General features: G+C 32.9%; 1 protein-coding gene across 1 annotated transcript in view; it reads right to left on the reverse strand.

Annotated features, from left to right (window-relative positions):
- The window catches only part of LOC129809613 (uncharacterized), a 43297-nt gene extending 20990 nt beyond the window's left edge, over window positions 1-22307 (reverse strand). The window contains exons 1-2 of the mRNA XM_055859572.1: window positions 21714-22307; window positions 17525-17725 (exon numbers count right to left, since the gene is read on the reverse strand). Coding sequence (XP_055715547.1) covers window positions 17525-17725; window positions 21714-22019 — 507 coding nt within the window. The 5' untranslated portion in view covers window positions 22020-22307. The remainder of the gene's footprint in view (window positions 1-17524; window positions 17726-21713) is intronic.
- Between the last annotated feature and the right edge of the window lie 679 nt (window positions 22308-22986).

Genomic DNA, 22986 nt, shown 5'->3' on the forward strand with positions numbered 1-22986 from the left:
ATCAGACAGTCGCATGCAACATGTGTTTCTTAAAGTCTGGCGGGACATCCTTCTTCAATTTTTTCCCACCACGACGGATTCCTCAGGATTCTTGGTGTAAAAGTTAGTGAAGAGGGAAATGTTGACGGCTGTTCTTCATATATTCAAATTTTTTCATCATGTTTTCATGTTACCAAACAAATAACACTACCAGACATAAATTAGTACATTTCTCCAGATACTCTCCCTCACTTATATACAGATTGTCCCATTGAAAAAGCAACAAAGGCTCATTCAAATTCCTTTTGTCTTTATCTTATATAATTAGGACATTTAATAGATTAGATTTTACAAACGAAAAAATAGTAATTTACTAAAAAACTTGTCTTACTGTTCTTTAAAACAAAAAAAAAGATTTTTTCTCACATTATTGCTGAGAAAAATTTAACTTTTGAAAATTAAAGAAATTTTTTTCATAGTCGTACTCTTCCCGTAGAGCGTTCAATTTTTCCAAATTAAAAGACTTCAGATTAATACACTCGATGGGTCAAGTGGTAGAGCGGGTAGAGCACTCGCTCTATGATGCAAGTGTCCCGGTTTCGAATCCCCTTTAGGTCACCAGGCGTTAAAGATGTTTGGATTGCATCCAGTGAGCTTCACTGCACTTGATTCCAAGGGCATGGGACTGACAACCTCATCCGTATAAGAAAAAATAATAATGCATATCTAGAAATCCCCTTCAGGGAAAGCCTAGTTCCTTCATGGAATGTTGTGCTAGCATTATTATTAGATTAATTCCAAAGCTCTTGATTTTTTATATGAAACTTTATCAGCTTAGAAAAATATTTTATTAAAAAAAAATCACACAGAAAAATAGAAAATTCTTGAACAGAAACACCTAGGGATTTAATTTCAAATTCCATCCGATTAATGCCAATGTCCTAATTCTGAATTCTTAATCATATAGTTTTATTGTGAATTTGTAATTGTCAAGGCATTTTTCATTTTTTAGGTAATGTTAAATTTTGAGTTCCCGTTTCTTAGCGTGGCATAGCGTTCTTGTTAATTGGGGATAAGATAAGATTTTGCCAGGGGTCAGTTCTTCATTTCGGATTACCGATGCATCCAGGCCACCACTTGGGCCCCTTATGCTTCCCCACTCCTATTCTATCTTATCTCCCGATACGGGTGGACGCTCTGTATCATAGCTCTATGGGCAACTAGTGCCGCTACTATATCACAGCATCCCTTCTCGGTGAGTGTTTGGATCAATGACAGCGAATATTTGTATCGACTAAAGTGTTAATTGAGGATAGATCAGATAGATTTGGATCAGTTGGAAGATAAGACAGTCATTATATCCGATTTTAGTTTTAGTTTCACCCTTGCGAGAATTTTTGTTTTTTTTACAAACATTTGTTCGTAAATATTTGTAAAGACACAGTAAGATAGTCGTAAAATCTTGTCATTTGTTTGTAAAGCTTTGCCAGACAAACAAAAATGTAAGAACGAATGTTTGTAATAAAACAAAAATATGTTCATCAAGTGATCATGTTGCGAACGTTGCGCACAACTTTTATGAAAAGTAGAAAAAACTTTAACTTTAACGAACTTGTTAGTGGATTATGCAATTCACGAATATTTTGCTAGTTCTAAGTTTCAAACAAACATTGACGATGTATTTTATTAAACGTTTTTTTTGTGTGGTTGGATGTTTGAGAGAAAGTCATAATTGATTAGTTAGATTGTTATCGTAAATTCGTCTTAAAAGAAAAAAATATTTTGTAAAAATTTTCGTAAATGTTTGTGAATTCCTATGGGGGAGTTACGAAATGCTCGTGAATCGTATAACCCACAAACAATTTCGTAAAAGTTTATACTTTTTTCACAAACATTTTTCGCGACATGATCATTTGACGAGCATTTTCTGTACTTTTACAAACATTTGTTCGTAAATATTCGTAAACACACAAAAAATGTTCGTAAAATTTTGTCATTTTTTCGTAAATGGTCGTGAAATATTCGTCAAATAAACATAAATTTACGAACTAATAACAAAATTTTACGAACATTTTTTTTGTGTTTATGAACATTTACGAACAAATGTTTGTAAAGTACAAAAAATACTCGTCAAGTGATCATGTTGCGAACAATGTTTGTGAGAAAAGTACAAACCTTTACGAACTTGTTTGTGGGTTATACGATTTACGACCATTTCGAAACCCCCCCATTGGAATTCACAAACATTTACGAACATTTTTACAAAATATTATTTTCTGTGTAGTGGAAAAATAGCCATATGGAACTCTTTCTAGTTACCCTGCCTCTATGTGAGCTTGAAAATTCTTTAAGAGATCAGGATCATATTGGAGGATATTCTATCACCTTTTGTTCTCTATGTGAATAAACTTATTTTAAAGTTCAATTACATTAAAGATAAGGTATGTATAACTTTGTTTTTCTGTTGAAGAGTCTTATTAACTAGATTTTGCTACATGCATGGATTGAAATACATTAATTATCTGATTAATATCAAAATTCTCTACTTTTATTTTAAGCTACTCAAATTTGAGTAAAATTTTAATGTTGCAATATTCATATCACACCCTGTGTCCGTCTTGGGGGCAAAAGGAGTATCAGACAGGGTATTGAACTTATATCTCTCCCTCACTCGGAAGAGGACTTTTTTTCTCACAGGCTTCCACTGTTCATTCCCTTCTTGCTTTTTATGTGCTGAGAGGCCTCTTATACACACCATTTGGAGTATTTTCTCAACTAGTTTTTATGTTGGCATCCGAATCCCTTAGTGACACAATAAGAAACATTTGTGCCACCGTAGAAAGTGATTTAACGCCGATAGGTGCGAGTATTTTACGTTTAGAACCTGACCTAGTCTCCGGAGGGAGGATGGCTTTTTTTGTGGGTACACTATCTGCCAGATGAAGTGCCTGGAAGACTGACGATGGAATAGGGCACAAAAAAGTAGTGAAATAGACGTAAAAAAATACCGGGAGGTGGAAGATGTGAAAGTGGAGGAAAGTGAGACGTGAGAAAGGTTAATGGGTTCAGGCACTGTTCACGACTTTTACCAGCATCCCTCCATCGATTCGGAAGTGATTTTTTCCCACATCCCTGAGAATGGTTGGTGTAATTGAAGATTCCAATTTCCATTTTTCGTAATTTCATTTTCCGCTGACTGTATTAGGACATGCAGGGGCTTTCTTTTTTTTGTTGTACTTTACATGGGAAATCCCGATACACCCTCTTGAGCGGGTGGGATTTTTTTTGTCGTCCTGCCATGTCAGCGAGTGTGAGAAAGATGCTTCAGTTCTGTATGTTCCTCTCCAGTGCAAAATCCTTGTCGCACATGTCTGCCTCTATTGATTTTTCAATCAGTTCTCTCCAAGCATTTTTTATTGGGCGCGAGTTTTCCCCATTTTTGTACTTCCATTTAGTTCTTTTTTTTTCCTTTTGCCCAACTTTCTCTCTCTCACATCATCCTCCAACATAGAGCCACCCATTTGCGCCCCCCAAAGTATGTTCTCCAGCATTTTCCCAATTCCTGGCTCTTTGTGCGCGAGGGTGAATTTTTTGGCAAACAACCCTGACCCGACCCAAAGATATTCCAAATGCTAAGTCAAATGATATAACACATGTCTTTTGCCGTTTGATCTCGCGTCACTCTCTCAATTTTTTTTTTGTGTGCAAAAGACATCCCAAAACTGATCGATTTTGTGCCATTCACGCGGAAATGCCCAAGTTTTTTTTTTATTTTGGTTGAGGGTGTCTTCTGGGGATTAAAGCAGAGTTGTTGGGGAGGAAAATAACATGCTTACACTCTTCATTTTCTCAATTTCTAGGCAATTTTCATTGTCTGAATTTCTTGATTTGCACGCTATGGCTGTCTTTTACCATACTTTAAATTTGAATTTCCTTCAAACTTTATTACACTTCTCCATTTATGCAATTTCCCAAAATTTAGCACGTCAAGTTATTTGAATTTACTGAATATATATAGAGACAATTCATTCGTGATTCGGAACAAGTTCACAACTAAAGATAAAGTGAAGGTTTACTTATATACTTAGGGGAAAGTGGGGCACCTTTGAATTGGGGCAGCTTTGAAATTAAGCTTTTTTCTCCTATTTTTAAATAAAACTAGACCTTATTATGATATAATTTAGCTCAACAAACCAATTGCGAAGCTAAATTACATCATGATAAGCCTCAATTCCATTTGAAAATAGGACAAAAAAATCCAATTTCAAAGCTGCCCCAATTCAAAGGTGCTCCACTTCCCCCTATATTAATAACTTGAAAATTACTTTGTATTTTTTTCCAGAATTCTATGCAAAAATTTAAGACTATAATGGATCAGGCAGTGTCTTTCTAACAATAAAAATATTTGATCCAGAAGTTTTGATCCTTAAAATTAAAAAAAAAGAGTAATAATAGTGTTATTCAGTTAAAGTTAATTACCTAGGGAAAATTGGGGTGCCTTTGAATTGGGGCAGCCTTAAAATAAACCTTTCTTCTCCTATTTTTAATTGAAACTGAATTTTTTAATGATATAATTTAGCTCAATAAACCATTTGTGAATCTAACGGTGCTATCACACTAGGATTTTTTACGTTTTAATTTTAAATTCAATTGAGTCAATTGAGCACTAAGATTTCTAGAATTTACTTGAAATTTCTCACAGTCAGGACACATTTTGCAAGAAATTTGCTCAATTTAAAATAGTGCCGCGAGATTTTTGATTATGAATGACTCCAGAAAATGTGTGATAGTACTGAAAATGTCTTATGAGTCACTTATCTGTTATTCAAAAGGATTCCCAAAGCCAGAAAGAAAGATTTGTAGACAAAGGGTTTATGCGGCGACTCTCAAACAGTCTTATTGATAATCTGTATGAAGTCGTCCCAACTCCCATCTGAAATTTCTTAATATAACAATTTCCTTTGAATGGCTTTGGAGGAACTTAATGAATAACTCCCGATACTTAACCCTCTAACGGTGTTTTCTTTAATATGCGAAAAAAGTTCTGAAACAATTTTTTCTAGGATAATTATGATCCAATAAAGTCGAAAAAACCATCCATTCTTTATTATCTCTTTTAGTTTAGGCGCAAGGTGAGAAAATATAAAAATTTTTTGAAACTCTTTTTGCTTCTAAATTCACATTTTTAGTTTTTTCAAATTTTTTAAATAAAATATACAAAGTAGAATGATATCTTTCAGTAAAAAATAAATTTATTTTAGTCAGATAACTTTAAATCGGTATTTTTATGGAAATTGGAAATGAGTTTTTTTGCACAAATATTTTTTGTTGCTTTTTCTCTGACCTGTCACACAAAACTGGGAATAGCAACAAAACGAAGAGTCAAAGTGAGTTCAAACTTTCAAGAGATGTTTATAAGACTATTACCGAGGACACTATAGCACTGTTAAATAAATTAAACCTTTATTGTCGCAGTAAATGTGATTTTTGTGAAGACCGCCTGGAGGCGGTCTTACCCGTTAGAGGGTTGAGCTTCACTTCATGCAAGTTTATAACTAAAACACTGTACTTATCTTATATTTTCGCCACAAATAATATTAATTACGAGTAAATAAATTTAATAAAAACAATTTTCTTCAAAAGACTACTTGTGTATCTGCAATAAAATTGAAATTAATGAGCAATTTTAACATTTTAATTTGCTGAATTCATTATTTGAGCAACCACATATGCTATTTTAACATATTTAAACAGGTTTTTTCTGGGCCAAGTATTAGTTTTTATTAATAAATCAGTGAAGATCTATCAATTCAATGGGGTTTTAGTGCAAAATAACACAATTCATATAAAAATTAAATTGAATTTACAAATTAGAAAAATCCTAGTGTGATAGCACGGTAAAGTACATCATGATCAGGCTCAATTCCATGTAAAAATAATAGAAAAAAACCCAATTTAAAAGCTGGCTAATTTTAAAGGTGTCCCACTTCCCCCTACACAGTTAAATTATTAATTTAAATAATAAAATTAATTAAAATAAATTATTAATTTTATCTTATGGCGTCTACGAAAGTAAGTAAGTCTATTGAAGTAATTTTCTTAAAAAATTGCTTCTTAAAAAAATTGACGTTTCTACCTGCAATGATAGGGAAAATTTTCTTTAAAAAAGCAATTTTTGTTTTAATTGCTCTTACACTGAGAGAAATCCAAAAAAGTTAAAATAACATTCCGGAAATGTTAATTTTACCCTGCATTATTGATGCGAAATCGGTGTAAATATTATGCTTCTTAGGTGTATTATAGGTTAAAGTTACCCTTTTTCATGTTAATTTAACACTTAAAAAGGTATAAAATTAACATTAAAAAATGTTGATATATTTTTACACCTAAAAAGTGTTAAAGTTACGAGGAAAAAAAGTTAATCGCACCCCTGTTTTTTTTCTCAGTGTAGTGTGTAGACGCCTCTAGAGAAGTCGCGCTAACAAAGTTCTGATGGTTCTGATGAACATAGAGATCTGATGATAAAAAAATAAGATAATTTTCGATAAAATGGAAAATCATTTTGTTGAGGGTTACGAGAACTCAAAAACGATATCTCCAACTACTCGGTCTCTGTAAGTCTCGATAGAATGAGATAATATTAGAAAACGAAGTTGTTTTCATAAAATTATAGACTTACATATTTGCTTTTTATAATTCTATAAATACAAATTAAATATTCTACACTTGATATTTCACTGAATTAATTTAATTTTGTTTTTTGTAATGTTAATATAGCCGTAAAATATAAAAAGGCGTATTATAGCTCCACCCCATAAACCAATTAATTAAATGTGAATAAAATTGTCAATTATTTCTACTTGATTGAATTGCGATGGAAACACCTTATCAAATAGAGTCAGACAGTTACAGTCCGCAAAGTTGAACAAGATTGCCATAGAATGGCCATAAAATGCTTATCACTTTCACACTTTTGCAGCATTTACTTGCATCCCATAGCCCATCTCAGTGCGGCAGATGCAATGTGTCACGGTTTTAATTAACAACTTTCCATCCTTGGCTTCCTCACTGGAAACTCCCATGATGCCATGTCAAAGCGAGATCTTCCGGAGATGTTAGAGTGCACCACATGATGAATTGATATAAGAACAAAAATCCCTTTTTTGTTGTACCCCTTCACCTAATTACCCAAATACGTGATTCTCTTGGTATTACTGTGAGGATCACCTAAAAGATTCTTCCTCGTCGGACCCCTTTTTTTCCTGTATTGTTCAGCTTGATGTTTCCGTATGCAAAACAGCATCTTTGCATTTTTGCCTCTCTTGAGCAACTAATCTATTTACGCGCTTTTGGGTTATGCAGATGGGACACCTTTCTCTTTCATACCACCATCCACGATATCTGTGGGATCCTCGCGAGACTGCGCGACAAGCTCTTTAGTATTCTTTTCTGGCATTTTTTCCTCCTCGTCCATATAGGGTTGATTGTTCTTCCGTGGTGAATTCCCGGGGATGAATTGCAGGACTGTGAGAAAAAATCGCGGGTCTCCTTTTTTTTCTTGTCATCTCAGCCCCTGTGTCTTACCTCAGTTCCTTTTTTTCTTCTCTAACATAGTCTATAACCATCCCATTGAGAAGATGGTGAAAGAGAGTTTAATTAGATGCAAAGTACACTCTTCTCCTTGTGATTCAAGTTGTGTGTGAATGGATCCAATGTGTGACAGTTATGGTTTATTCCAAAGAGATTCTCTCTGTCTCTGGGGTACTTTTGCCAGGATACCGGAACGAAAGGAGCACTGTTTACTCATATATTGACATTATTAATGATGAATGAGATGTGCAGTGAATATTTTAGTGGTATAAGATGCGCCTGAGGATGCAGTTCCTTTTTTTTTGTGAGAAAACACTCTGCTGTAGGATGGAACAAATGGGAGAAGACACCCTTTCATCTTTTTCTGATTAATTGATAAAATATGATAAAAGAAAGATACACAAGAGATGACATCCCATGGAAACATCCTTAATGACTTTCGATTGAGCATCGAATATGGGGAAAAAGGTGCAGAAATCATTTTAAAATTCCTCTATCGTGCCTTTAGAATAGTTCAAGAATTGAAATGTGCCTAATTAATTTGCATAAATTGTTTATCTTGGAATCCTTCGACAATTCCTTAAAATAGGGGGTTTCTATTTGAAGATTTTATAGAGGAGAGAAATTGGTATGGTTTATTTATTTTTATTCCTTCTGTGTACCTTTCACACATTCATCAATAGCATCCTATTGAAAGTGAAAAGGTTTATGGTATTCTCCTCAACCATCTCATTTGCATGCATAAATTGTCATGATCGGATTGTCCCGATTATTTGATACATCGAATGCCATTCATTCTACTAATGGACCATTTTTCTCACCAATTATTATACTCAAGACACCTTTTAAACCATGGGATTTCTTAAGGATCCTCTATTAGATTGCTGGCCTATGACAAAAATTCTGTTTTCGTGAAAAGAGAGGATATTTACGTATATTACTTAAAAATCCGTATCACGTTTTTTTTCGTTTGAAATCTTACAATCAGAGGCCTAACATGTAATTTCATATGCTCGTATTATATCACTCATCACGCTAGTTCCCATGGAGCTAAAGCAAGTTTGCGGTATGAAAAAGAAATGCGAGAAAATTTCACTGATCCTTCCTCTATGTCCTCTTCCTTTTCTCTTCCATCCCCATTTCAACCTAGCTGAAAAAAATATCTGACGTGGTGGTTTATAGTGTCGTATCATCCCTGATCTGCATATCAGGGATTCAGGCGATGGGCATTGAGTGCTTGGCGAGAACAAAATGCAATATTGCCAGCGAAATTGTACAAAAGAAGGGTAAAGAATTAGTAGATGGTAGAAAAAAAAAGAAGTGGTAGAAGACAAAAAGAGAAAAAGTTTTGTGTACCCAAAATATCTCACACGGGCATTTTTCACAAAAGGTGTGCACAAGAAATGATGTGTGTTAGACAAAAAGAGTCGAGGGGGACGCGCAGGGATGATCGCGGTTCTCCCGAGGACTATGGCCCGCTTTTTGCCTCTCGTCTCTTCATCATCTTCACGGCGAATCAGTCCAAAGTGAAAAAATGGTAATGTGAAACAATTCATTTGCATAATCAAGTTTTTCTAGTTGCACACATTGGAGAGACAACTCTGGGAATTTTTTCACATTGTTTCACCTCTTCTTCTTTTTTTTTTTGTTCCTTACCACTCTCACTCGCCCAAAATGCTTCAAGGGATGCTGGTCATATATCATTTCTACTGCTCATCGTACTATGTCTATGTCATCTAAGAGAAATGAATGGAAATTACTTTTTTTCTAGTTGTTTACCATTCTGAAGTACAAATCTCTTAAACTTCTACAATTCCAAGGATTTAGGACTAAAATATGATTTAGGATTTTAAAAAGTACTATTGAGAGATAGAATGAGTAAAGCTACTTATGGTAGTGGTATATGGTTTACTATTTATATACAGAATTACACCAACGTATTAAAATTTTATTTTCTTAAATCTAAAGTAGAGCAAAGCACGCTACCTTCGGACGACTCAAGATTCGAACAACTCATATTTTTTTCAACACATTTCTATACTAATTTGATTCCTGTAAAAAGCCATGGGTCAAATTGATTTAGAACATTAAAAAAAAATAGTTGTCCGAAGCTCGAGTCGTCTTAAGGTAGCGCGCTTACCCTTCTTGAAATTCTATACCAAAGTAGCAAAATCTGTCCACCGTAATGTGAATATTAGAAGGGGAAAGCGCAATACCTTCGGACGATTTATGCTTCGCACAAATCATTTTTTTCAATGTGTTATAAAATAATTTGACTTATTATAATATTATATTTTAATAGGTAGTCCAATGCCTCAAATTTTCAGAAAAGAGCAATGGGTGAAATCCATAAGGAACATAGAGAAAAAATTGAATTGTCCGAAGCTTGAGTTGTCCGAAGTTAGCGCGCTTTCCCCTAAGCAATTGTCGTAACTTCCTCATCATTTTTATCAAACAATTCTTGTAGAAATATAGAAATATACAGGCTAAATAAGAATTTGTGATATAAGATAATGAGGGATTTGCAAGAATCGTTGATCCAAGCAACAAAATATTGTGTGTGAAATTTTTCTTTTCTGTGTTTTATAAATCCATGATTAAGATTACATTAGACTATAATTTTTCTTTTCTTGTGCTAACTTTCTTTTGAACTCTGCTAACTGACTTTGGACTGCAGCAAATAAGCAATAGGGTAGAATATTATAATTCAGAACCTGTTCCAATTGGGATTTTTTAAATTAAAATTTATCAACAGGAATGGATTTTTGATTTATAAAAATTTAGTGCTCTGTGTTTATTAGGGAAAAAATCTGCATCTATTTAAAGTTGTGAAAACTTTCTATTTAGTGGAAAGTTTTGAATTAGGCTGTTCTTCTCGATGTTGGTAAAATTGGTCAGTAAAAACGTAATTTGGTCAATTTGTAACAAAGCTGAAATTATAATAACAGAGGAAAAAGAGTGAAAAATATTCTTGGTTAAGAGAAAATGAAGACGTTATGATTTATGTTGTAATTTTCGTTTTTGTTTTTTTTTTTTTAGAAATTTATGATACCTAACTTTATGTTTTTTACTGATCAAAATTGATTTTTCACTAACCATATGGATTTAGGGTAAGTGTGCCAAATTTCGACATAATTTTTAGTTAGCCTTGTAGTCCCAAATTTTAAATTTAATATTTATGATACATATATCATTAAAATTTCTTGCTACTTCCTTCTCAGAAGTGAAGTTTAGAACCTTGAAAAGTAGTTTATCATCTTTATTTGCTTAAATTTACTTTATAAAATATTTAAAAATTAATAAAACTATAGACATCACTTTGGATAATATTCCGGACATTTTGAGTGGAATTTCGGCCACCTTTCTTGTGACCATCTTGTGCGAAACAACAGATAGAAAATTTCAAAATGTCACAAGGAACGAGTTTATTATTTAGTTGAATACATTTATAGGACCTACCGAACTCACAGAGTTGTGAGATCTTCCATGTAACTTATCCTGATGGGGATACCTTCGCACTCCAAATTTCCGCGCAGATTCCTGTAGCGACTTGCCTTTTTTATATAATCTTTTTCATAGGTGTGATACTTTTTACTTTATTTGGGCATTTTGCAATATATAACTTGAAAAAAAAACAACTAAAATAAATACGAATTTTGAGGAAGCGAAATATGTTGCCGAAATAGTAAACATAAGCTCACTGGAGAACTGCTCACAAAATCTCTATTTTTTTTACACGAAATACCTAGATCACGTATAGGAAATTTCATCCGGAATTTAAAAAAAATTAACTATTAATATTAACAAGAATAATATTTAATAAACACTAATCAATTTTAATGAGAAATCTCGGAAGAAAATCTGTACTTCATCACAAATCACTAGACTGCTAGCAACACAAGGATTTTTCAGATTTTTCATGTAACACTCCTCCCACATTGAAGTTTCTATAACACAATTTTAATTCAAATTATACTCAAAATTTAACGATTGTTGTGTTAATACGTTTTTTAAAGAATAAATATTTAAATGAAAAAAAATCATTCATATGGATTTATTTAATTTAATTGCCTGGTCGGAATTACATTCAATGTGTCCGAAATTTAAATTCATCGGAAGTTTTGTGCACTTGCCTTTATATAATCAAATTTAGTTTTTTTACTGAACAATCTGATAATTTAATGATCAAAATGTTTAGTCCTATCCCTTTTGAAGAGTAGGAGTGTTACTTGGGGATACCTTATCTACCAGAGAACAGCGTAGTTTTACTATCACTAAAAAGTAGTTGATTTTTTAATAAGAATATAACAATATCATAACCATATTAAAAGTAAAACTTATTGAGTCATACACCATATCTTATTCAACAAAAATCTTTAAACTGGGTACCCCTAAAAAATGTTTGCCCTTACAGCCCAATCCAATCCCATCTTAAGGACCAATAGGAGGATATTAGCAGCGATGCAAACGTGCCAATTGGCAAAAGCAAAACCTTTTCAGAAAATACTAGAGAATGTAGTGCAGAAAAGGTGGTTTCCTTTCCTTCTTCCATAATCTACAAGTGGTTATTTATGCCTTGTGACTACATAATTTCTATGTGGCATTGCTGGTAAACATAGTGCCTCAACCCTTCATCGTGTACCCACAGAAAAGTGACTGTGGAGCTAAAAGAAAAAGAAAGGGGTTGCTCTCTCTCTCGGCTTTTGCAATGTCGACAAAATATTTTCCATTCACTGCAATTCATGTGCAACCCCATACTCCGAATCCTTATAATCGGTAAATATATGCGTAGGGTGATGTCATGCAAAGGTAAGGGTTGCGATTTTCCGGCACCCCGAGATCTACTCTGCATAGCTATAGGGTATGGTGCTATGGGGTTAAGAGTCATGTGAGATTGTTAGTAAGATTTCTTGCAAATACGAACCGCCAAATTCTATTATTGCAATTTCATATGCATCAACACATCCTCATAACCCCTTTTCCATTGAGATCTATAACGTATGATGCGAATAGGAAAAAATGTAGTTATTGATTGATATTTAATCAGTGTCAAAGAAGTGGAAGAATAGTTAATTGAATTGTTACTTAGACGATACCCTTTTTTACGGTCAGGCTTCATGCGTCATTTTTTTTTGCATGGACTGTGAGTGAAAATTTTCGCAAAATTGACTAGCAGGATAATTTTGTAAAATGTGGGATGTACGAATAATTGGGGTGATAGCCCAATAGGCCACATGTAAATTAATTGATTTTTTCACACGTGACTTTTGATCCGGAAGGAATTGGATTAGTGGAATAAATTAAGGGAAACTACCATCTGAGTGGTATAATCATACCTTGCGGCCCATTGGGTGGTCGATAATTCCAGAACGGTATTCCTCGCAGAAACCAAAGGGTTGAGTAGATACAGAAGATGTTTGAATAATCAACATTTTCCCCACCATAGGATTCTATAATATCCTTCCTCAACTCTTTCAGGAAAAACACATTCACTTATGAGATCAACGGTTAGACATCTTCCGTGGCAAAAAAGTCGTTACTATCCTCATTCACTAGTGGAAAAAACCATCCCTTGCAAGAAAAATTGTATGTGGAAAAAAAAGTTCAACTTAAACACTTTTTTTCTCTCAGATGACAAAGGAGAACTTCTAAAAACGAATATGTAAATTTAATTTAAGGGTAGGATGTAAAAAAAAGCATGAGACTGAAATATAAATTTAATGCAGCAAAGAGCTTATAAAAAAAAACTTTTTTTTTCTGTTTAGGGAGAAAGTAAAGAGTCGTTAGATGACATTTTGTAATTTTTTTATTCATTTGAATTCAATCAACTAAAATGCTTGATTTCAATTCAAATTAAATTTTAAAGTGAAAATTTACGTGAAATAATTCAGAGATAACAAAAACAAGTATTTATTTATTTTACGTATTTTTCTAATTAAGATATAGATGTGTTTCTGGAGTAACTTTAAAAAATTTATTAACATTTTTGATGTTCTAAGTCGAGGAAATTAGATAAATTTTTGTAGTGAAATAAATTTTAAGACTTCATGTGAATACATTAAAAAATCTATTGCCTATTTTAAATATTAAATTATATTTTTTAAAATATCTCTAACATTTGAGTTTCTTTGAGATGTCGAATAATAATTTAATATAGGTACTAAATAAAATTATTATTTCTTTTAGTAAATATTTATATTTACGGCATTTTTATTACAAATCCGAGATGTGAGAGCGAAATATATGTAATAAACTTTATATACAGGATGGCTGAAAAAATGCAAAAACTAACACGCCGTATTATCCTCAATTTTGTTTAACTTTTATGATATAAAAACAAAATGGTATTATAAATACATCAAAATTTTTGTATGTACATATATTATCGGTTATGTTTAATACGACCTTTTTTTGACTTGACTATGGTCTTTAAGTCTGTCAGAAAATGTGTCGTAGTTTGCACGAATGCCAGCCTTTTGAATGCCCTGCCATTTACGACGAAAGATCTGTCTTTAGCTCATCTACACTACGCTACTTTTTAGTCCTATCCTTGACCAACAAAATGCCTCTTTTGGAGAAGTCAAGCGGTTTTGCATCCGGGAACCGTTCAGGTCATTATGCTCCAAAATTGAAAAAAGAAACATTGTTTTCTAGCCAATCTTGTTTGGCACTCAATGGGTCAAGTGGTAGAGCACTCGCTCTATGATGAAAGTGTCCCGGGTTCGAATCCCCTTTAGATCACCAGGAATTTTTTTGGCGTTAACGCCAGGGGTTCGAATTGCATCCAGTGAGCTTCACTGCACTTGATTCCACGGAGCATGGGACTGACAACGCCATCCCTGTATAAGGAAAAATAATAATGGATGTCCCGAACTCCTCTTGTGGGAAGGCCTAGTTCCTCTATGGAACGGTGCGCCACTATTATTTTAATATTATTCTTTGGCGCGAGATTTGTGCTAGGGTGCCGAATCTTGTTCGAACTTCCAGAATCGTTAACCAAAATTTTTGTATGCACACGGCTTCAGGGGTTGTTCCGGAACAATTTCCAAATACACATTGTCAATCATATTGACGGTGCAGCTCAAAATCCCCGTGGAAATCGATAATTTGCCATCACGGAAGTCCAGGCCTTTAAATAAGATGGTCTTTGACTTCCGGTGGCTATTCGCATGTCTTAATTATTGTAAGATTTTCCCTTAAGGTAGACACAGTCATTTTGTTTGCTGATCAATTAGCTAATTGGAAAATTTTTCTCATTAAAAGGACGATATTCTGCAACTAGCCTTAAACGTGCAATCCAAATTAATTCTTCGCTCTATCGAGTATAACTTTTTTTGAGGATTGATAAAATCTTTCGTTTTTGAGATTTTTAAAGTTTAGAATTCCGTTCAATTAGCCGTCACAATAGCTGCTTCCAAATTTCCAGTAAAATATAGTGTCTTCAAATTGTCACTTTTTAGTCTATTACAAATTTATGAAAATTTAAAAAATAATTACGGAAATGCTTTCGTGAGCTTTTAAACAATATAATGAGCTATAATTAGGGTAAGAGCTCATAATTTTGGACTGTTTCTAAATTTGGACACTTTGAGGATAAAATTGGACACTATAAATAAATTGATTAAAGTTATGGATCTTTATTCCAATACTTGATGAATAATGAATTCTATCTTAATATTTGTTCTTTTTTGAAGATTTCAACACTAAATACGTTAAATTTTGAATATTATTTGAATTAAAAGTGCTTTGTTGAAAATTCAGTGTGAGCAATTGCTTACGAGAAATGTGACAGAACTTCGTGTTTACTTCAGTCTTATTTAGCTGTGGTGAAGTACTAACAATATTTCTTCGCTTTTTTTGAGTGATATTATTGAATATTCATTGAATATTGTGTTGATTAACATTTATAGTGACTTGTTGATTTCACCTGAAGTGAGATTTGCCTTGTGAATTACGTTTTTCGTGTGAAAAATGGGAAATTTTTTAAGACATTCACCAGTGAGATTGCTTATTTTGGACAGATGTTTTTCTCTCGCAATTTCGTGAAGTTTTAGCTTTTGTCCGCGAGTAGTTGGATTACCGAAGTCAACTAACTTTAATAAATGATATAGTACATTTCTGGGCTTCTTGTGACATTCTACGGTTCCCTTACATGAACAGGAAGAGGAGTGATAAGATTGGTTCTTGGAATGTAGAACAATGGACAACCTATTAAGGCGAATTAGCTGTCCAAATATACAACCAAGGTGTCCAAATTAACAACCAAGTTGTCCAAAATTCGAGTCAAATTCACCTCTACATATCAATTCATTTTTTAACGTATTAAAACTAATTTTAGTAAGAACAAAGACAATAAACGCTTGCCAAGATTCTTAACAACGCTTCTAAATAGAGAGTAACATAAAAAATCAATTAGTATTGAAAATATCGCACTTCAAACTCAGAACATTCACGCTAATAAGCACCCTGTCCAAAATTATGAGCCCTTACCCTATACAAAATATGACTAAACCCTTGACCCTATACAAAATATATACTAGTCTTACAAGTGGTTTAAAAGCTATGACCGATGAATCTTGTTGCATTTTTTCAGCTACTATATATATATTTCTTTTTTAATGTAAGACTTGACATTTTCCTTGCTTTTCTTCGCTTTTAGAACAAAAGTTCAAAATCTTTATTGTCTTTAATTTAATTTTTTTTGGGTGTTCTTTTTGCGTTAGACTTAACAATTAGATTTTTTTTTACTATAATTTGATTTACATGATTATTAATGTCGAATACTTTTTCTATGACCTGTAAAATTTAATCATATTTCTTCACGAAATATAATTTTTTAAATATTCTTATTATAAATTAAATTCAGAAGAATAGAGGAATGTTCTCATGCTTCGTTTGATCCTAAACTTCGCAATGACTAAATGTGTCCTATGCACGAAGGATGCACTTTCTTTTACAATATTCAGATTTTTACTAACCAAATGAAAATTAATTTTATAATTCTAGAATTATAATTAAATGCTATTATCTTTTTTTTCATTTTTATAAAATTTAAAATTGTCTTGGTGCAAAAGTTTTTAAAATATTTACTAATCCAATTTTTAAATGTTCTGTGTGAGATATTCTCTCGTGAATGATTGTGAGAGTTTCCTACACTTTCCCAGGGACGATTTTCTGTTTTTTTCCTTGTTCGAGTGATTCGTAAAAAAACTTGAGTGATTAATAGTGTTGTACACTTTAATTGTGAGATTATTGCACTACACCACCCCTGATTTTTGTTTGCGCTCTTCGTCACTCCTCAAACTTTTTCTGCACGGAATATGCCACTATATCGTAATCTCGTTAATTTCGTATTATTGTTGTAAGTCAGTTGCCGTTTTGATTGCTATGTAAACACTAAATCATTATGCATTTGGCGGGAAAGGATGCTTTTTTTGCTTTCGTACTGAAAAAAAAAATTATATAAAATTCAATTGAATCTTTTGTTGCTCTCCCAGGACGGCTGTAAAGCGTCCTTCTCAGCCCAAAAAAAATTACTTGGAGTAAAATATCACTTTATCGCTTTAGTTTAACGAAATTTCAACTGCGCATGTTAATAATATGCAGATGATTTTTTTTTGTGGAGACGAAGGAAAAAAACGCGAGAGAGACTTTTTTCCAAGCGTTTCAGGGATGGTGATGAAAAAAATTTCCCACCCCATGAGAGAGTTTTTCCAGGCACACAACCCTTTTGGAATCACCTGGTGACTGTGCACGAATATAACGTAAAATTTAATATTGAGACAGCCTCCGGGGCGCTATTGCTTGACTCTGTGTATACTGTGTATAAGTATACAGAATATGAACTGGAATTCACTGTATTTTATTTTCCGGGGAAAAATGGAAAATAAGATGCGGGGGGAGGGGAGAGAAAAGCACAAGGGAGTTCATTAGCAACAATTTTAACCACACTCACCAAATCTCCACGACTCCACATGTGATGAATTCCGGACTCTTGAGTTGGCATTTGATCATTCATTACAGTGTTCATCAAGGAGAAAAATCCCTTTTGATCTTCAATTCTTCTTGGTAATGATTCACTTTCACATTTCTCCCGAGATATACAATTATTGGCGGGAGTAAAATCACCTGGAGCACCTTCCCACTGGGATGATTTCTGCAACACGATGAAGAAAGTTAAAACTTCCTATGGAGAGGGCGTTATCATTTTTATTTTTTGTTTTCAGAAACGTTTTCCTGGGTCTCTTAATTAAAATCAAAATTTTGTTACTCTCAATGCACTTGATTTAAAGCAGATTTAAATAATTCATAATAAGTCCATTAGTAAGTCCATAGTAACAATTTTAAGATATGTAAAAACAACAGAAAATCTCAAATACATTATCGTATGTGATGGAAACAATAAATATTTGCAAATACACGAGCATCAATTATTATCTAAATTCAAAATTAAATTATTAATATATTCGTAAAAATTATAAGTCATATTTGTAACCCTTTAAGGATGATTGGAACACCGGTGTCCCATAAAGAAAATAATTTTTCCTGACTACCCAAAGTTATTTTTTTCTTATGTCTGTACATAATTGCAAAGTAGAAGATTGAAGGAATCTTGCAAGTCTCTAGCGATTTGCTATGTAGTAAATATTTAAGCTCAAAAATGGCGAATTTTTAAATTCTCAAATTCATAATTGATTTTATTTATTTTTATACTTCCAATTTTTTTAAAGCAAAACCATTTTGGCAATAAAAACTACAATATTCATGCGAAGTATTTTTCACTAAAGCGAAAAATATTATTCATTGGTATTGTCAGAAAAATTATTTAAATTTTTAGGCTATTTTTTTCCCTATCGTTCATAGAAGCACAAAATACACCAAATCAGACTCTGTTGGACTTTCCAAGGTTAGATGTAAGACTTATCATTGATTATGTTTCCCAGTTTAATTTTTATTGTTGATTTTTAGTTTGTAAAAAGTGTCACGTCGTTAAAGGGATCACGCTACCATTTTTTTAAAACACATAAATTTATAGAGTCCCAATTGGGACATGAATCCACAAATAGTAAATGAATAAAATTTAACTTGAGGACAGCATTTTGCAAATAAAGATAAGAAATGAGATAAAGAAATAATGGGGAATTTATTGGTATTCTACAAAAAAGATTTCAAAATAAATTAGTCAAATGTTTTTATTTTTGGCTATAGATAATGATATTTCAAGATTTGGTGTTTTATGTTCAAGATTTCATGATGATCCTAATCTCAATAATCTTTTTTTTTCTCAAGGTTTCAAAGATTTGGAGACAAAATACCATATTTTCTCTAATTTCTTTTCAACAGAACAAATTTTTATTTTTATTGATAGATATATAGATAGATATTTATTCATCACCAATGCTTAAGGAACATCACAAGAGAGGCAAAAGTATATTGTAATTTTTAGCGGCCACCGCCGTCTTAGCGTTGATGACCAACAACAGGAGTGAAAACGGTGGAAAACTCCATCACATAATTCAAGTTCTTAGGGGGGTTTCATCGCTCGCGCAGACTAAAAAAACAGCATATTTTCCTTATGTCTTTTTTCAACATAAAAAAATAATTCAAGCTCTTAAATATAAAAGTGCAACATTGAACTATTTTTTTCTGAAATTTTCATTTAAAAATCTTAGAAAGTCAGCCGTTGGGACCTGATTTTCGGAGACCTTTTTTGAAAAAAAAACGTATGTTTTTTGTAGACTAGATCTCTCAGTATTTTCATCTGACGTCAAAAAACTAAATATTTTTTGTTAGCTGATGAGCTAAACTCGTACTTACACCGACTTTTTTTTAATGAAATTTGGATTTTTGACAGAATTTTGTATAAAAAAAAACACTTTTTGGCGTATTTCACACCAAGTTTCGTCTTATAAAATAAGTTGTTACCAAGGTAAAAAAACTATCGTTCAGATGCGAGTTTAACTCATCAGCTAACGGGAAATATTTAGTTTTTTGACGTCAGCTGAAAATACTTCAAGAAATCTTGTCCACCGAAAAGTATATTTTTTTTTAAAAATCGTCTTTCCGAAAATCAGGTCCCAATAGCGGAATTTTCTAAATTTCTAAATTAAAATTTCAAAAAATATAGTTAAAATGTTGTACCTCAATACCTAAGCAATGAAATTAGAATAAGAATTTATTATGCTAACTAAAATGAGAGAAAATTTGGTACTTTTTTTAGTCTGTGTAACCCAACCTCTTAAAACATTGAAAACCTCTTAATTTTGGTAATTGTTCAGGAATTGTGAACAATATGTCGTCGAATTGATAAAAAGTATGTTAAAATACTTGTAATTTAACTTTTTACATCATGTTTCGTCTTGTAAAAAAAGTTGTCATCATGGAAACAAGAAATCATTCATTCAAGTATGAGTTTAACTCAACGGCTTATAAGGGAATATTAGCTTTTCTGACTTCTCAAATGTAATCTTGACTATCGTTAAATTACTTTTTCAAAAAAATCTCCGAAAATCAGGTTTCAATTGCTGAATTTTTAATTTAACTTTTATCGAAGATTTAAGATTAAATAAATCTTTCAACATCCTTAAAAGAAAACATATGCTGTTTTTAGTCTTCATGACTCATGAAACCCTTTAATGTTAATAAATTAGTTTGAAATTACTGTTTGGGTGTATGATATCATGAGTTCAAGCATTTGGCAAAGTATAGGAACATCTTATTATTATTTATCTAAAACGTTCTTCAATTTATGTACAGTTAGATTGTTTATCTAAACTTCTACACAGGGTCTAGAGCATGAGATCGGCTATCCCTGTATTAATAAGAAAAAATAATAATCCATATTCGGAACTCCTCTTGAGGGAAGACCTAGTTCTTCTATAGAATGCTGTGCCAGCATTATCATTATTATAGAGGAGACCGAGGTAGAATTAACCAGCATATGCAATTTTTCGTTGCGTACAATTCGTAAAAAAAATGTTTGTATCAGGCTGATAAATATTTCAATGAATAGTAAGGGAAGCATATCGTTCCTTGGAAATTACAAGGGGCCAACTCAATCTGAGCCATTTTGCACGAGACAGCATGAAAGATTCAACTTTGTATAAATAATTATCTCAATTAAGTATGTTAATAAAAATAATTGAATTATTTTCTATTTGTATGAGCATTATTATAAACATCGAAACAAACATAATTTTACCTTTCAAAATATGTTTTTTATGAGTTATCTCTTTGTCATTCTAAATGATGCGAAAATTTTCATGAAATTAGAATGACACGGGATCAACTTGTTTGAGTTAGTCCCTTGTTTCACAAAAATTTGAACGATAAATCTATTTTGTGCCCCTTGAATTCAAACAAAACCGCGCAAGCAATCATAAAGAGTAAAATTTTGAAAAACTTTTATAATAACGAAATTTATTGACTCATATCATCTGAAATTTTATTAAATTCTCTGTCTGAGTGCATTAAAACCTCAAAATCGCCAAAAAGTGAGTTGGCCCCTTGTAATTTCCAAGGAGCGATATACTTCGAATAAACAGTGGTTTCCTCAATATTCCTTAAAAAGCAAACTATAACATCTCACTATCTAATTCTATACGAGTCTAATTCTGTCCTGGTCTCCCTTAAAGGGTAATCGAGGACCTAAAGTCTATATCTAAGCATTTGGACTCTATACGCGTAACAGGTGCACGAAAAAACGATTAAAAATAGTTCCAATATAATTTTTAATGTACTTTTATAGGTATGAGGACAGTTATCTCTATACAACTAATAATCATCAAAATTTTGAGTTAGTATATCTAATTTTTTTTTAATTTTATTTCTCCATTCATTTATTTGAAATGTGAGTTCCTTATACAGGTATACTTTAAAATCCGAGTTTCTTTGACAAATTTCTCTAACGGAATATTGTCAATTCAAAGCTATTTACCAATTCTCTAATCCAAAATTTTGTCAACACAGAAAAACCTTACAGTAAAACAAAACATCTAAATGAAGTATTGTTTTGATAAGATGGAATCTACTTCAAAGAGCTGTATTGTTTTTTGGGAAACAAGGAACTTATCCCTTCTAAAAAGCCAACTCTTTCCATTAACTTCCTCCTTTTGATTTTACGAAAAAGGAGCGCAGATCTTCACCTCTATCTTTGCAGGAAGGTAGTTCCTCTTATGGAAGATAGCCTGTTCGAAGAGTCTCTTGTAGATGTGAGGTGGAAAGAGGAAGTTGTTGTTGTATGCCCAGTAATTGACTTCGGAAAAATTCCCGTCAGACGCTGCGTCGCCGAAATTGTGGGTGAAATGTTCACCAGAGACATTTTCACTTTTTTTCTCCTCTTGCTTCACGAACGAGCACACTTGAGCACTTTCACCACCACTATTGCAATTGGTTGTATCCTCATGAGACACTGTGACATGGCATGCGGCATCACTGAAATTTTCATTCATTTTCCACCCGTTAGCACCTCAGCAAGAGGACTTGTGGGGCGGCAGGACTTGGCCTTCGGAACTACATTGGCGCCAAGGATGGTGTCTCCATCTGGGTCACTTCCCACATTAAACTGTTAATTACTGAACTTTTCAGCACCATCGCGATGAGATGCACTGATGATCCCGTCTTGAGGCATCTCCCGGGGCGCACAACATTTTCAAATTTTTCTTTAGAAACTCACAAAGGGAAAACAAAAGGAAAATACAAGGAAGAAAAATGCCAGACTTGTAAACCGTCGCCTTGACGGTGTTCCGCAAAACTACTTTTGCAGAAAGTTTTTCCTTGGAAGGCTCCGTCAGTGGCGGATTCGACGAATTGCAGCGACATTCTTTTCCCACCCACACACCGCCCCACATACGAGTTTTCCACATATGTGAAAACGAAGTGGAGGGAGCTTCACCAGAGAATTTTCCGTCTTCGAGAAAGAGGGTGGCTCAATGGGATGCACACAAAAATTGCATTCTTTCCGTTCTTCTTTAGAGAACACACACATGGAGAATTTCTCTCTTTCTCTTTAAGAACATTTTTTCTTCTTCTTTTTTTATTCCCTTGCCAATGTCAAAGTGGAAGTGTTCACCTCTTTCACTCTGCCGCAGGAGATGATACTAATTTTTCCCAGAGAAAGATGGGGAAGTGAGATGAGATATCCTCTTAACTAATCCTTAATCCACAAAGTAAATCTCCTTTCGAAATTGATTTATTATCTGTTGTATTAAAACAAGACTTAAAGCTATATTAATTTAATTTGCATATGATTTAAGTGGTTACGTGGGCCGTGAAGACTAGAAATCAGTATATTTTCTCTATTCTTCTTCATCATAATAATTATAAATTATTTCAATTGAAACTCTTAGGCATATTAAAGTACAGCATTTGAACTATATTTTCTGAAATTTTAACATAAAAAATTTCAAAATTCAGCTG

This window comes from Phlebotomus papatasi, chromosome 1 (genome assembly GCF_024763615.1).
Source record: "Phlebotomus papatasi isolate M1 chromosome 1, Ppap_2.1, whole genome shotgun sequence".
NCBI classification, from domain to species: Eukaryota; Metazoa; Arthropoda; class Insecta; order Diptera; family Psychodidae; genus Phlebotomus; species Phlebotomus papatasi.